The sequence below is a fragment of the Podarcis pityusensis genome (assembly GCF_964106645.2).
Source record: "Podarcis pityusensis genome assembly, chromosome: 14".
Lineage (NCBI taxonomy): Eukaryota > Metazoa > Chordata > Lepidosauria > Squamata > Lacertidae > Podarcis > Podarcis pityusensis.
Genome location: NC_138039.1, coordinates 3,645,951 through 3,660,546, shown reverse-complemented (window position 1 = coordinate 3,660,546; position 14,596 = coordinate 3,645,951). Strand labels below are relative to the sequence as shown.

At 45.6% G+C, this 14,596-nt stretch overlaps 2 protein-coding genes across 2 annotated transcripts in view; both read right to left on the bottom strand.

Moving 5' to 3' along the window:
• Positions 1-14,596, bottom strand: part of CARD11 (caspase recruitment domain family member 11) — a 308,118-nt gene that overhangs the window by 42,141 nt on the left and 251,381 nt on the right. The window lies entirely within an intron of this gene.
• The window catches only part of IQCE (IQ motif containing E), a 37,471-nt gene continuing 29,872 nt past the window's right edge, over positions 6,998-14,596 (bottom strand). The window contains exons 18-21 of the mRNA XM_080981053.1: positions 14,414-14,536; positions 12,579-12,706; positions 9,811-9,932; positions 6,998-8,542 (exon numbers count right to left, since the gene is read on the bottom strand). Of these exons, the coding sequence (XP_080837179.1) occupies positions 8,379-8,542; positions 9,811-9,932; positions 12,579-12,706; positions 14,414-14,536 (537 nt within the window). The 3' untranslated portion in view covers positions 6,998-8,378. The remainder of the gene's footprint in view (positions 8,543-9,810; positions 9,933-12,578; positions 12,707-14,413; positions 14,537-14,596) is intronic.

Genomic DNA, 14,596 nt, shown 5'->3' with positions numbered 1-14,596 from the left:
CAATTCCAGTGTCCCCACAGCAAATTTCTACAGACAGGTCCAGATGCTTAGATAAAGATCTGCACTTCCTGGTAAAGGAATTAATTCAGACTCACCTGTCACTGATCAGAAAGTTGTTTTAACTCTGATTGTTACCCTGCTGTGAAGAATCAATGAAATGCCTAGGTATAATTTAAGAATGATTGCCCATAATACACAAGAACAGACAGGGCCATGAAAAAGCGGCATTATATTACTCCCAGTGGCAAAACATTTATTAAAATCTTTACCAGTCTGCACTTTAAAGGCAGCTTGCAAAAGATTAAAACAATCTCAAAACTGGGAACACAACCTACAAAGTCTATCAACACAGAGAGTGACAGAACACTGTGACATTACATCAGATGTCAACCCAGCTGCAGATTCAAGAGCCCACCCCAAAGACCTTCTGAGGAGCCCAAAGATCCCAGGCTCAATCCTTGGGATCTCAAGGAAGGGCTGGGGGAGGGCCTCTGCTTAAAACGCTGGCAAGTTGGTGATCATCCATGTAAAACAGTAATTAGATGGTGCACCAAGACTTCTCCATCATCACCTTCCAATGACCATCTTCCTGCTCAACTGCTTTATTAGTTGGGGTGGGGATAGGAGAGGTCCTCTCATAATGGTTTGCATACCCAAACATTCCTCACCCTAAGTCAAGAGGTAATGATGGCTTGGAAGCAACAGGTCAAGGAAGAGTTTGGGAACACTGAGGCGAGCCGTTCAACAGCACCCCCAGTTTCTGGTGGGCATTTTGTCAGACTGCATCATCACTACACCATGTGGCAAGAAGCGGGCAGCCAGATATGGCGGGGGAAGGGATTCTAATCTCTCGGATCAACTTGATCCTATTTGGGAAATTTTGCTTACATGAAAGCAGATGGTGAGCAATCCCTTACCAATTATGGCTCGGGGATGTGTTCCATTCTCTATAATTGTAAAGGCACTTCCCACATTGCCACCCTTTTCCATCCACACCTCCTGTCGGTTTTGTCTGAAAACCAAAACGGGAAGCAACAGTTACAGAAGGGGGGGGGTGTCCTTGAGGCAGCCTCTCTGTCAGCATGTTAAAAAGCAAGCCTAATTTGGAGGTGGGGGTAGGTGCACATAAGAATGAACACTCTCAAGTGTGTCCAATTAGAAGCTGCAACGGGAAAGAGAAAGGAATACAAAACTCATTGGCATCATTTTAAATGTTTGTCTCATTCTCATAAGAAAAGCCCTGCTGGATGAGACCTGCAGGTGGTGAAGGCGATGTCTGCTCCCAGGTCACCTAGGTACTAAGGCATAGCCTCCCTTACTATGGCAAGGCACATTGTATTTCTATTTAATTCATTTACCTCTACGGCTATAAATTAACATATGCATTTTTGTAATGCAAATCTGTCTCATTTGGGGGGGGGGGGGAGGTTGATGCATTTCCTCTTTTTTTGGCAGTATGCAAGCAGTTACCCTGCACACACCAACTTACTCCTCCGCTAGCAATGGATAAGGTAACAACATTTGCAAGATGGCTGCATTTGCCCACCAGACATACATGTGGTTGCAGAGGAATGTCTGTGTCTCTCCCTTAGAAGTATAATGACCTTGTTGCCTTCCTTGATGTCAAGATTTTTAAATGGACTTCTACCTTTGAGGGAAAGCCCTGTCGCAGCAGTGGTTGTAAAAACTCGTGCAAGATGATGCCATATGGTGATATGACTGCTGATGAGTTCTTTCTGCATGATGTGCCAAAGGCATATTTCTTCCCTGTGCGCCCCCCACCCTCACGCGGACCAGCATTTGAGGAGTGGGTTTATCTGTGTTGTGATTTCTCCATGAGAGCTATAAAGATTGCAATTCCACTGCAAACAGCCCACATTTGGGAATGATACATCGTTATTTCCTATGGGTTCGTCCCTATGGTTTTGTACAAGGCCAGAAAAACAAAAATGCACACTCTCTTTTGTGTTTATTGAACGTGACTCTTGTTACTGGAGGCAGGGAGCCGTGATTCCATAGCAGCAACCTCACACAATGGAAACCTTCAGCCACCTGGATGTGGATGTCTGTTTTTAATTAAGACCCCTGAAATATAGTTCATGCTACATCAAACTATCTAGCAGTTGCACGATGTGGAACTGAGATCTCAGCAAGCAAAAAATGGTGAGGTTGATTATTTATTTATTTGCATGCTGTTCCCCCGTTTGTGGCAAATGCCAGAAAGTCAGGCTATGACCTTAGCTGCGCCAGGGGATTAGTCAAGAGGAAGTCAGAGAGAGGTCAATGCACCAGATGTCTCCTCAGCAGTGCTTTTGGCACCCTGCTCTACTCTTACAACAAACGCAAAGGTTGAAAAATTTCAGCTGTACAAACCAGTCCTTGGCTATTTACACTACCAATTTTTTTGGGGGGGGGGTCACATTACTCCCTACTGAATGAAGCATCCTATGACTGTATGGGAGATTTCACAGGGCCATCCAACTTCCCGCAAGAGCTCATGCAAGTATCCGTAGCCTCCAGGGCGGGGGCGCCCCAACCAAGGCAGAAAGCTTAAAAGCTTTTTCTGTGCTGGGTGCTGCTTTGGTTACATGATGCAAAAATGGTTTATAAGCTCTCCGCTTTGCCTTGGGGAGCAAAGCCTGCTTGGCAGACGGCCTCTGGGAGTGCTGGGCCTGCTCTCTCTCACCCCCCCCCCACCTGCGGGGCAGTTCCAAGATTTGGGGTACATGCCGCTTGGAACCATACCTTCGTGTAAGACGTGATTGTACTGTGCATATATTCCACGCTGGCCCTGCCTGATGTCTTGGGATTTTGGGTGTCTGTATCTTTGCCCTATGAGAAAGGGAGGCAGGCAGCCTAGTGGTGTAGATTATGTGGGTCTAGCTACTGATCTGAAAGTTCCTTGAAAGTCACAAAATCATAGAATTGTAGAGCTGGAAGTCAGTGGTCATGGGTTCAAACCCTGGCATCTACAGATAAGACAGGAAGAGATTCCTGTCTGAAACCCTGAAGATGATGCCATTCTGTGTAGATAAGACTGAGCTAGATGGGCCAATGTTCTGACTTGGAATACGCCATCTTCCCATTCTCCAAGCGTGTGGCACCATTTGCTGCTCTGCCTCAGTAAGCACAATGTTCTGAGTTGGCCTTCACCCCCCCCCCAAAAAAAACCCCCACCATCACTACCAGGAATAAAATCCACTTTCTGTCCCAGCAGCAAGCCAGTTTACCGGCTGGCCATTCTACCTACACCTTTATAACGTCAACTCCCTCATAAACCCGAAAAGATTAACAAGCACCAATCTGAAAGCGACTCAGCTGTCCTGCGGAAATGCAAACCTCTCCCCCTCACCTCTCGCTCACACACACTTTGTTCATAGCTCTCTCTTATGGCTTGCTATTGTGGGAAGGAGGATCTCATTCCATCAAATTACTCACACTAGTAGCTCCCCAGGGACTGGAATCTGGGAAACATTTTGCTCCTGTCTTGGCCTTTGTACACACTCCGAGTTTTGTATGAAAGCCTGGGGTTTTGCCATGGACTGCGGAGGTGCCTCTGAGCTGCAATTACAGGCTTCCAGCCTCCTCTCCCTGCACATCAGATGTATTCAGCCTATAGATGCAAGTACCCCCCCCCCCCCGCTTACGTCATTGACAGTGCTTAGCCGTATATAGAGAGCTGTTCAGGAATCATATCCAGCCTGCGCACCAGAGCTACCTTCTGCGCCCCTGACAATGTGACTGGAGCAGCGGATGGAATTAATTTACCTGATGGTGTAAACCTCTCTCCCGATTGCCTGGGCTCTGGACAGCTCCCAGCAGCTGCCTCTGGAAGCCCTACAAACAGCGTTTCCACTGATGGGATTAAGCAAAAATCATCTGCTCTGTACCGTAGCCATCCTTTTTGGCTGCAAGTCCTGGCATGAATGATAGCAAGTATCAGATATAGAACAGATTTCTGTCCCCGACTTAACAAGCATTCAGCATAAGCGAGGGAGCCAATTTCTCTCTTTTATGTAGAGGGGCGTTGGGGGGGTGGGAGCAGAGAGACGCACTGGAAGAAGAACAAGCAATATCTTCCAAAGGACAGAGCTCTGGACTTCATGGACACATTAACGGTAACCACTTGCCACTAAAGAAAGGCTACCTCCCCCCCCCCCGGCCTGTGATGCATTAAAGTTGTCGTAATGACAGCCCAGAAAGTTTTCCTCTTTTGTCTTTGAAAAACAACGGAAATCTCACAAAGGTTGAGGAGCCCCAGCCAAGATGCAACGTTCCCATCTTGATGCTAATAAGCAGGCCGGTAAATGCAGCAAAACCCCAAAGGGGAAAGACTGCAGCCAGAGGGCAATGTTCCAGGAATGTCAGTCATAATGGTGGTTTGGAATCTCCTTCTTAAGATGCTGCAGGCCAGTGAATGCCAGTTGCCGAGAAGCAACCCTCAAGAGGGGCTATTGCATTCCAATCCTGTTAGTTGGGCTTCCCAAATGTATTGGACTGGCCATTGGGGGGAGCAGAGTGCTGGCCTAAGGGGCCTTCAGCCTGACCCCGTAGGGCTCTTTTTATGGAGGAGACGGCACTTAGTTTCATGATAGTGCAAGTGGCAGCATAGGCCCAAGTTTTGGCACAGACTATCAGAAGCACCCCACAAAGGTAAAGGGACCCCTGACCGTTAGGTCCAGTCGTGGACGACTCAGGGGTTGCAGCGCTCATCTCACTTTACTGGCCAAGGGAGCCAGCATTTGTCCACAGACAGCTTCCGGGTCATTTGGGCAACATGACTAAGCTGCTTCTGGCGAAACCAGAGCAGCGCACGGAAATGCCGTTTAACTTCCTGCCACAGCAGTACCTATTTATCTACTTGCACTTTGACGTGCTTCCAAACTGCTAGGCTGGTAGGAGCAGGGACCGAGCAACAGGAGCTCACCCCGTCACGGGGATTCGAACCGCCGACCTTCTGATCGGCAAGTCCTAGGCTCTGTAGTTTAGACCACAGTGCCACCCGCGTCCCTACAGCCCACAAAAGAAGGAAGCATTTCCTCCAAGCCGGTCCTGAAGGGCTGGGGACAGGTTTATACACAGCAAGCTCCATCCTGCTTTCGCTGTGTGAGCAAGCAGGCATCTTTGCTTCCAATTTGAAGAACAAAAAAAATATTAGGGAGATTCTGTGCATTAACTCACTCTCACACACAGAAACTCCACTGACTGTATTGTACAAATGGTTACTGGTTTTGCTCAAAACAAATCGAACTCTGACTGCAACCCTAAATACATACACTAGGAGCAAGCCCAACTTGACTCAATGGGGCCTGCTTCACATGCATAGGATTGTGCTGTCGGTTTACTGGGCTTCACCTTCCCAAGATCCACTTGAGTGTTTGCAGATATCCATTGTGCCAATATAATAGTTACATTCCTGGAAAAGACCCTGATGTTGGGAAAGTCTGAGGGCACAAGTAGAAGGGGACAACAGAGGACGAGATGGTTGGACAGTGTTCTCGAAGGTACCAACATGAATTTGACGAAACTGGGGGAGGCAGTGGAAAACAGGAATGCCTGGCGTGCTCTGGTGCATGGGGTCACGAAGAGGTGGACACAACTAAATGACTCAACAACAACAATAGTTACATATCCTATGGCATCATTTCCCCCCATCTGGCAAGAATTTAACCACTCAGCTAATGGCTTGCCAGCCAGATCCACACACTACAGTGCATGACACAAAACATGTAAAGCACTGCAATATTTTGATATACGTTTTGATTTGTAAACATTGCTGGCAGGGGGTAGGTAGCTTTCTCTGATCCCTACAATAAGACAGATTTTTGTTGTCACGCAAGTGGATCATATATGCTGCCACCCCACACACCGAATCCCCCAAAGAAACCATGTTGATTTGTTCCAAGGAATGATGTACAGCAGAGGCGGCAGCCCTTGGCTTGTGCGGCAAATCTGTGCTCCACTATCCCTACTGAACTTCAGAAATGGGTGCCACGTTTTCCCCTCTGTTTCACCTGTAAGGACGGTAAGTCCCAAAAGTGTTTGCTATGGTGTTGTGTTGCTGTTTCATGCTCATTCTGGAACAGTAAAGGGCCATTTCAAAATATGAGGAGATCTGTCAGGAAGCATCCATTCCTCCCCTATTTACACATTCAGCAAAATCATGTGGCAGAGATCTTCTTGGGCTGTGCCACTTTAAAATGCAAACAAAGGGTTATGTGTGCTTTTTTGAATGATACCTCAAAACAAACAAAAACCCAAGATTTCCCATATGTTGGAAACTTGAACATCAGAGAGTTATGCCAGAGGTGTGCGACATTAGCTTTCTGCTTGCAAGTGTGTGTGCAGGAGCAACCCCACATTTGCAGGATGAAATTGTACAATCCAGGAAGAGTTCTATGAAGAGATTTTTGTAGAACATGTAAGTTTTGCGGCAAGATTTGGAAAATAGCTCCCCACAGCTTCTCTCCCCGACATACCCCCGCAAGACGTAACAGGGAGCCTCTGAGTGCTACAGGTAAGGAGAGCAAGGTATTTCATGGTACTTTGCAATAAAAAATGTCTCTTAAGGGCACAGGCAGCAAAGCTAACGCCACTACGCTGATGGTGACATTCATCCTTTCCTCTGGTATGAAATGGAAAGGCATTTCCAAGATCTTGCAGCAATTCATGCTTGCCTGCCACTTAGGAAGTGGTCTTACTAATGCAAACTTGTCGCTTAAAATAGGGATGAGCACCAGAGTATCTGGGACTTGCCTTTTGGGCGGCACAGGGCAGAGTTAGGTTTGGAGCAGGGGCTTCTTCCTCCTCCATTGCAAATGTGGGGGGGTCTGATAAGTGGCACATGTACAATCAGCAGGATGATCAATGGGCAAGAGCAGCCCTTCCATCTTACACTCCAGAAGGCGAGCAAAGAAGATGAGTGATTGCCATGGCTGCTGAATAAATCTGAATAATTCATCAAGTCACAAATAATGACAAGACAGGAGACTGAAGTATCCTCCTCCAAGCAGGAACTGTAATTTAGATTCCCAACTTTATCTGCAGTAGCAGCAGCAGTGTTCAGATGGACTATAGCCCAGGGGCAGAGCTGGGCAGGCAGAATGTCCCGGGTTCAATCTCAGGCCTCTCCAGTTGAAAAGGAATAAGGAGCAGGCAATGGCAAAGACTTTCTCTGCATCAGGATCTTGGGAGAGCTGCTGCCGGTCAGGGTACCCTCTCCGGGGCTTTAGAGACCAATCATCTGACTGAGGAACCTAGGAAGTTCTTTCATACAAAGGTGATCACACAAAGCTACCGACTGAAATGCAAGCACAAGGCAATTCTTGGTTTGGGGCAAAATGAACACTTCTGAGAAAGAGAGAGAGGGAGAGATTATCTATGTTAGTTAAGTATGGTTGTTAATCTACCACAGGTTTGGAGATAAAGGCTCATCTCCAGTGAAGGAGCTGGGAGTCTTGCGAGAGACCAGAAGATAATGAAGTCTGGAGCCTGTTGATTTTATATTACAGTGGTACCTCAGGTTACATACGCTTCAGGTTACAGACTCCGCTAACTCAGAAATAGTGCTTCAGGTTAAGAACTTCGCTTCAGGATGAGAACAGAAATCTGGCTCCGGCAGCGCAGCAGCAGCGGGAGGCCCCATTAGCTAAAGTGGTGCTTCAGGTTAAGAACCGTTTCAGGTTAAGTACGGACCTCCGGAACGAATTAAGTACTTAACCTGAGATACCACTGTACTTAGCAAAAAGCTTAAAGCCAGACTTGACTCCTAGCCCCTTCATCTTCTACAATTTCAGTGAGTTGTATCTCCCCTTCCTGGACATATCCTTTTGTTCTGGAGTCTTTGAACAAGTCGGCTCCAACTGATTTTGGTTCAAGAACCAGGCAAAGCTCAGAAATTCACTGGGTTCCTGTGTTTCGTGCCAAAGCACTGGTCCCACAGAACTGTTTGTTTAAGGGCATCACTACCTATTAGAAGGAAGGCGCCCTCACCTTTTAAGGACCTTGTACTGGGGCGTCCAATTGCAAGGTGAATTGGCATGGCCAAAAGTTGGGTACAAAACATGAACTGTGGGAAGCAAGAATAAAAGATAACTTAGAAACAACAGCCGGAGATGGCTTGGGGTACCAAAACAAGTTTGAATTCCTACCATGCGGACCAGCAGGGGCAGAATTTGCCAGTACCTGTGAATTATAGGGAAATGGATCTGCAAAAGATGCTCTCCCCTGCCCCTTAGGAACCACTTCGCAAATGTGGTCTTAACCATCTTTAGCTCTTTCTCTCTCTCTCTTTCTCCTTTGCGAAAAACTAAGCCGAGTGGCATAGCCTGCACAACTTCACTTCACCAAGCAAGACTAAAACGTCCTTCATTGTCACGCTAGGAGTGCAGCAGAGAATGTGACAAATGGCTGGTGAAATCATGAGATGACGCTTTCTTCACTGGTGATGGAGACACTGTGATGATGTCATCCGAGTCATCCGACTGAACTTCATCTGCAGGTGGCGAGGGAGAGGGCTGCAGCTGATCACGGGAGGATGTGGCTGAAAGAACAACGAACGAAACAGGAGAGTGGATAAAAATGGCCAAAGTCTTTCTGTTAAGAATAACAAGGTTTCAGAATGGGTTATGAATAATTCTGATTGCCCTTTTCTGTTTCCACGCTGACACAACCTCTCATGCACAAAAGTAAGGCAGGCATTAAACCAATCATCAGGATTTACATGTAAATGAGAGTGCATGCTCCACCTTCTCTCCTATGGCACTGCACTACTTCCTCATTTTGAAATATCTTGCTTTCCACTGCATCAAAATACAGTAACCTATGACTTGATCAAACCATGACGCAATGCATTAAGCCCTACAACACAGGAAGGGAGGAGGGAGAGAGCATGCAAGTGCAGGAAGTCTCCTGCATGACCCTCCAAGCCATGGTTTGGAAGGTTGCCCCCAATGCACCCACAGGTTCTTCTGGGACAAGATAAAAGCAGACTCTAAGCAGAAACAGGAGGAAACCACCAATGAATACTAATTAGAAAAGTCATCCATTTGGACATTAGCAATTCAACTCCAATTCAAGTAATAAATAGCAGTAGCACAATAGACAATCTATTCCCCCCCCCCCCCGGTGTGATGGCCCCCTGTATATGTTTGAATTACATCTTGGGCTGCTGTTTTCTTCTGGAACAGTTAAGCAATTAAATAATGATAGTTATTAACCTTCACAACAACCCTGTGAAGTAAACAGTAATTGATACCTAACTCAGAGGCCTGTGCAAAAAACAAAAATCAATGTGATGGAGTGGCTGTCGACAAATAAAAGTTATAACAACTGAAAATCAATGAAGCCGTCACTCTGCTGCAAGATTGAATACTGAGCCCCTATTTAGCCTCAGGTTTGTTTTGAACTCCGTGGAGACTGAAGACTTGGATGATGCCTTCCTAGAACAGATTGCCAAACATTCAAAAAGGAGAGATATAGTAGTCATGGGAGACTTCAACCACCCCAATATCTGCTGGAACTTAAATTCTGCCAAGAATGTAAGGTCCAACAAATTCCTCCATTGCCTCACTGACAATTTCATTTCCCAGAAGGTGGAAGTAGCAACAAGGGGGTCATCTATCCTGGACCCGGACCTCACCAACAGGGAGGAACTGATTGACAAAGTGGAAGTACTGGGAACCTTGCTGAGCCTACTGTACACAGCAGTCCCTTTTTGGACAAGATTAATTAGAACCAAAGTTCAAGGGAGCCCACTGCAAAAATGTACGATTGACTATAAGCCCAGACTGGGGAAGTAAATGAGATTACCATGAACAGCTGAGGTGAACGCTAGAGGCGAATATTTGAATGGAGACCAGACTGGCTTCTTCTCTCCACTGTCAGGGGCTGCTAGGCTTGCTCTCTCATCTCCAGGACCAAGGATCAGAGGCCTGCAAAATATGTGGAGAATTGGCAAGAGTTGTAAAAATAGCTCCCAGCAGAAACTGGGTCCAGAGTCAGAGAGATCCAGCCATAAAGGAGGAGACCTATGATAATAACTAGCACAGGCCTGGGGCTTTAACTCAGATGCAGAGGTTCACTGGTAGGCAGGCAGGCAGGCAAGCATTCTGTTACATTCATCGTTTTGTTTAATCTCCATGTGGAAGGCATCTAACGTGACTTACACTATGTTGGGCAGTACACTGTGGAACGGGCAGAGAGAAACAGAGCAAGCCTGAAGAAACCAGGTCTCTGCGTTCCTGCTATTTGAGAAAGACACTCCTCAAAGATGGAAGACAATTTTGTAATACCTTAAGTGGGGAGGTTTTTCTGGCATAGTCTGTTAAATGGCTCCTAAATGTAACACACACCTTGGGAACTCAGGATGGGCCACCTGCTTAAGACTCAAGCATTATACTGCTACATTTATTTATTTATTGCCTGCCTTTCAAGATAAAAATAACCTTTACACATAGGTAAAAGTCACAAACAATGAATGATAATAAATACAATCAGTGCTTTTTTCTTAAAAAAATGTTTAGGGGTACTCTCATTTTGACTGAAGAAAATCGCCATTTTATAGTTCGTATTAGGAAAAATAATACAGTAACTGGACAAAAGTACAAAGATTCACAAAAAGATTCCCCCCAGAAGAAAAGCACTGAATATAATACACAAGCAACCCTCCTGAGGTAGTTTATGGCAGTCAGAAAAGCAACATAATATGCTTACGCAAAGATAACAAAAGCAACAGCATTAAAAAGCAAATAATTAAATTAGATAAGAATACTAGCAGTAGAGAAAACAGCTTTAAATAGTGGCAGCAGGTACAACACCACATACCACCCGAAAGCCGAGTGGAGTAAAAAAGATCTTCAGGGCCTTTCTTTAATACCACTGAGGAGGGCGAGGCAAAGGCAGGAACTCTGACCTCACCCTGCCAAGCACCAGTGATGGAATGGGAAGCAGCATCGGTTGTCATGGTCTTAGAGCAAAGATGCTGTGCTGACGCATTCTGCTGTGCTGCAGAATAGCTGCATGGATCACATAAAAGGTCCTGCTACCTCACTCTTTTACACAGCACAAAAAAAGTGTATTGTTGTTGTTTCAACCATAATGGTCATATCAACTGCAGAAAAAAATTATATGCAATGTTGTTTGCGGATGACACAGCTTTGACATTGTACGCCGAGGAGGCTCTACAGAGACTCAGCAATCGTTTTGCCCAAGCCTGTGGGGAGTCTGGCCTCACCATCAGCCTGACGAAGATCAACGAAGATCAGGACGTCGCCAGCTCTCCATGCATCAGCATTGGTGGCCGCACGCTTGAAGTGGAAGACAAATTGGTCTACCTGGGTTCCACCATAACCAGCAACCTGCCCATTGATGCTGAACTGCACAAGCATACTGGCCAGGCAGCTACGGCGGTGGCTCACCTCTCCAAAAGGGTACGGGAGAATGTGATGCTAACAAGACAGGCGGGTGCCAGCGACAACATCAATATTTAAACACAACAACTACCGACATATATCTTTATATTAAAATAATAATATACAAAAGGTTAAAATATATATTAAAATAGAAAAGGTTAAAGGGACTAATTGTTGTTGGCATCTGTCTTGGGAGATATTGGAAGAGTGCGCCTTTGGGGGGTGAAGTCAAACCAATGGAAGGTTGCAGTGCCCGCTGTGGCTGTAGAGACTGATGCAAGAGAGACAAGTTTTGTTGCAGCTGGGGCAGATGAAAGCCTCTGGTTGTGTTGATGCAGGTGTACCATGGCATTATTGTAAAAACATCCAATCAAATCACCATATTACCCTAAAAAAACCACAGCTTTTGGGCAGCTACAGCAAATTCTGTAACTCTGCCATGAATTTCTCAGACTCAAACAAAGATAAGTGATTTTCGCTTGATCATCCCCATGAGGTATCTTATTTAACAAATTCAGAATATACACAGCACTTGAAATCTTTAAGGTATTGCTCAACCTTTAACACACATGCCACTATTATTTCCCATTAGAAGAGGCCGGCTTGCCTACTCTAAGGAGCACAACAAATCATTGTGGGGCACATGTGGGATTGGGACCTAGGCCAGTTAGGGCTGATCTACGCTGTCAGCAGGATCACATGGAATCATAAAAAAAGGATGGAAACAGCCTGGAATTCCTTGTGCAGGTAAACAAACCATTTCTGATCCAAAGTTGTTTGGAACCATTTCTGACCCAAAGCTTAGTGGGGCAAATGAAGGACCTTCAGAATCTTTTAAATCACTTCAGGAAAAAAAAAGTTAATGTGCTCTTGTTTTCCTTTTCAGCCAAGCTGCCTGATGTTCTGGAACAACGTTGCCTGGCATCTGGGCTAGACTGTGGAAGACTAAATGGAAATACAAAGGCGGGGGAGAGGGTGAAGACAGCAGAAGAATTCAACAGCATGGGAGAAGTCAACATTAGCCTCGTCGTCTGCAGCTCCATTTTGCGGGTGCAAATATTGTTATACTGTTTGGCCCAACCTGGGCTCCAGCTCACGATCTTCAAGCCATTGACAGCAAGATTTGTGAAACTCAAATCTCATTAGAACAAGCCACTCCTGGCTTACCTTTCCTCAAGGTGTGTGCGTGCCGTGTGAGCCCTGAAAACGGACTGCACAAGCCTCACAGCATCTTCTTCTGCTTTGTAATCAGCAGCTGTTTGTGAAGAGCTGGACCCACGAGACGAAAGTGAATTCTAGGAGCACAAATAGGAACAAGGTGTTGGCATTCAATATGTCAATTGGCAACTGAACAGATTCTGCTGTTTCTGACCTCAAAGCATTCCTTATCCGTCAACAGAAAGAAAAAAGAACTGGCCTGCTTTTCAGCTGTAGCAGTTTGGGAACGCCAGTAGATTTCTGGGGCTGCCAATGCAAAGTTGCTCCAGCCTTCTTACCGCTTGCTCAATGAGAAATTTGGCATCGTTGATATATAAATATGGGAGAACAAAGGAGCAAGGATGCAGGCTATCAAATATTCTGGCCTTTAGATGAGACACCTCTGGGTTGAGAAGCAGCAGCTTTCACTAGGCTGGCTGAATATGGAAGGGATTCAGCAATTTCCCAACACTGAACATTCACTTAAAAAAAAATAATGTTTGCGGGCAGAGAAATTAATATATTAGGTCCCCCAACCACATACTGTATTCTAGTTCTGTCCATGGTTATCGATCACTGCCAAAAATGCCAATCAACCAAAAGCAACAGCCAAATCAAGTTCATAAAAAGGACCTTATTTTCTTTTTTTAATTTTTATTTGTTCAAACTACTTATAAAGAAAACATTATTTTCTTAATTTGGTATTCCTCCTGCATAATGCAAGAGCAAAATTAGGAAATGCTGGCAGGAAGATTCAGATGTTATTCAAGCTTGTTTCACAACAAGATCTCAACAACAAATTTGGTTGGTCCCTCGACAGTAAACATCAGAATGAGTTTAGCTTTAACTTTTTAGCAGCGGAAAAGCCATCTGTTGTATAATGCTGGAAAAATGCTTTTACCCATAGATTTTGGTTAAGGAAAGAATGGAAAAGTTAAACATGGGCATAAGGAGAACAGCCCTTAGAAGGATGGGATAAAACAGCGACTTCCGAGGAACAGAAATGCTGTCATCTTATGTCAAGCGAAGGGATACACAATGCTTATACAAAAGTCTAGAAACAGTTTATACTTAAAAGGAGTTTATTGGGCACTGATGGCTAGAAGCCCCTAATTCAAATGGTCTCTGACAGCTTCTAATGGCTGGTAGTTTCTAAAGTCCTGGGCAACTACAGCAATTTGGGCGCAGCCTAATTCAGAGGCCATCTACCCTCTGAATACAGGCTGCTGCCGGGCAACTGAGGTGTCCGAGGGCGGGGGGGGGGGGAGAGGAAAAAAGGCTTTTATGTCCTGTTTGTGGGCTGCCTAGAAGCATCTGGTTGGCCATGGGCTGGACTAGACGGACCTTTGGACGGATCCAGACCTTTGGCTCTTCTCCTGTTAAAAGGCCAGTTTGCCCTCCTGGGGAAGGGGGGAAATGCCAACAATAAAATAGTAAACTGGCTTGATAGAGACACGGGATAAATTTGTTCCTATTTGTTTTAAACTAAATCCATGTGGTTTTGATTTTATTATTAAAAGGTATATAAAGACAAGAAGCAAACAAGGCCAACAGTCGAAGTTCCAGTATTATAGCAGGACTAGAGCTTGGGACAGTGTTCTTGAAGCTACTAACATGAGTTTGACCAAACTGCGGGAGGCAGCGGAAGATAGGAGTGCCTGGTGTGCTCTGGTCCATGGGGTCACGAGGAGTCGGACACGACTAAATGACTAAACAACAACAAAAGAGCTTGGGATCCTGTTCCTTTGCCCTGCAGAGCATCTGCATATCAGGGGAAAACATGCTGCGGCTGCATCTCTACTTGCCCTGATAGTTGCCTTGTGTCCTGTTCGAGGCACGCTGGGAGAGTTTCGACCTTGTGCGTTAATTGATAATAGTTTCTGCCGAGCCAAGTGTCCCCTGAAAGCTGCCTGGAGCACAACAACCGCCTGAGAGAGAGCGCAGGGGGAGAGAATAAAATGAATGGATGTTAAGTCCCTTGAAAGATG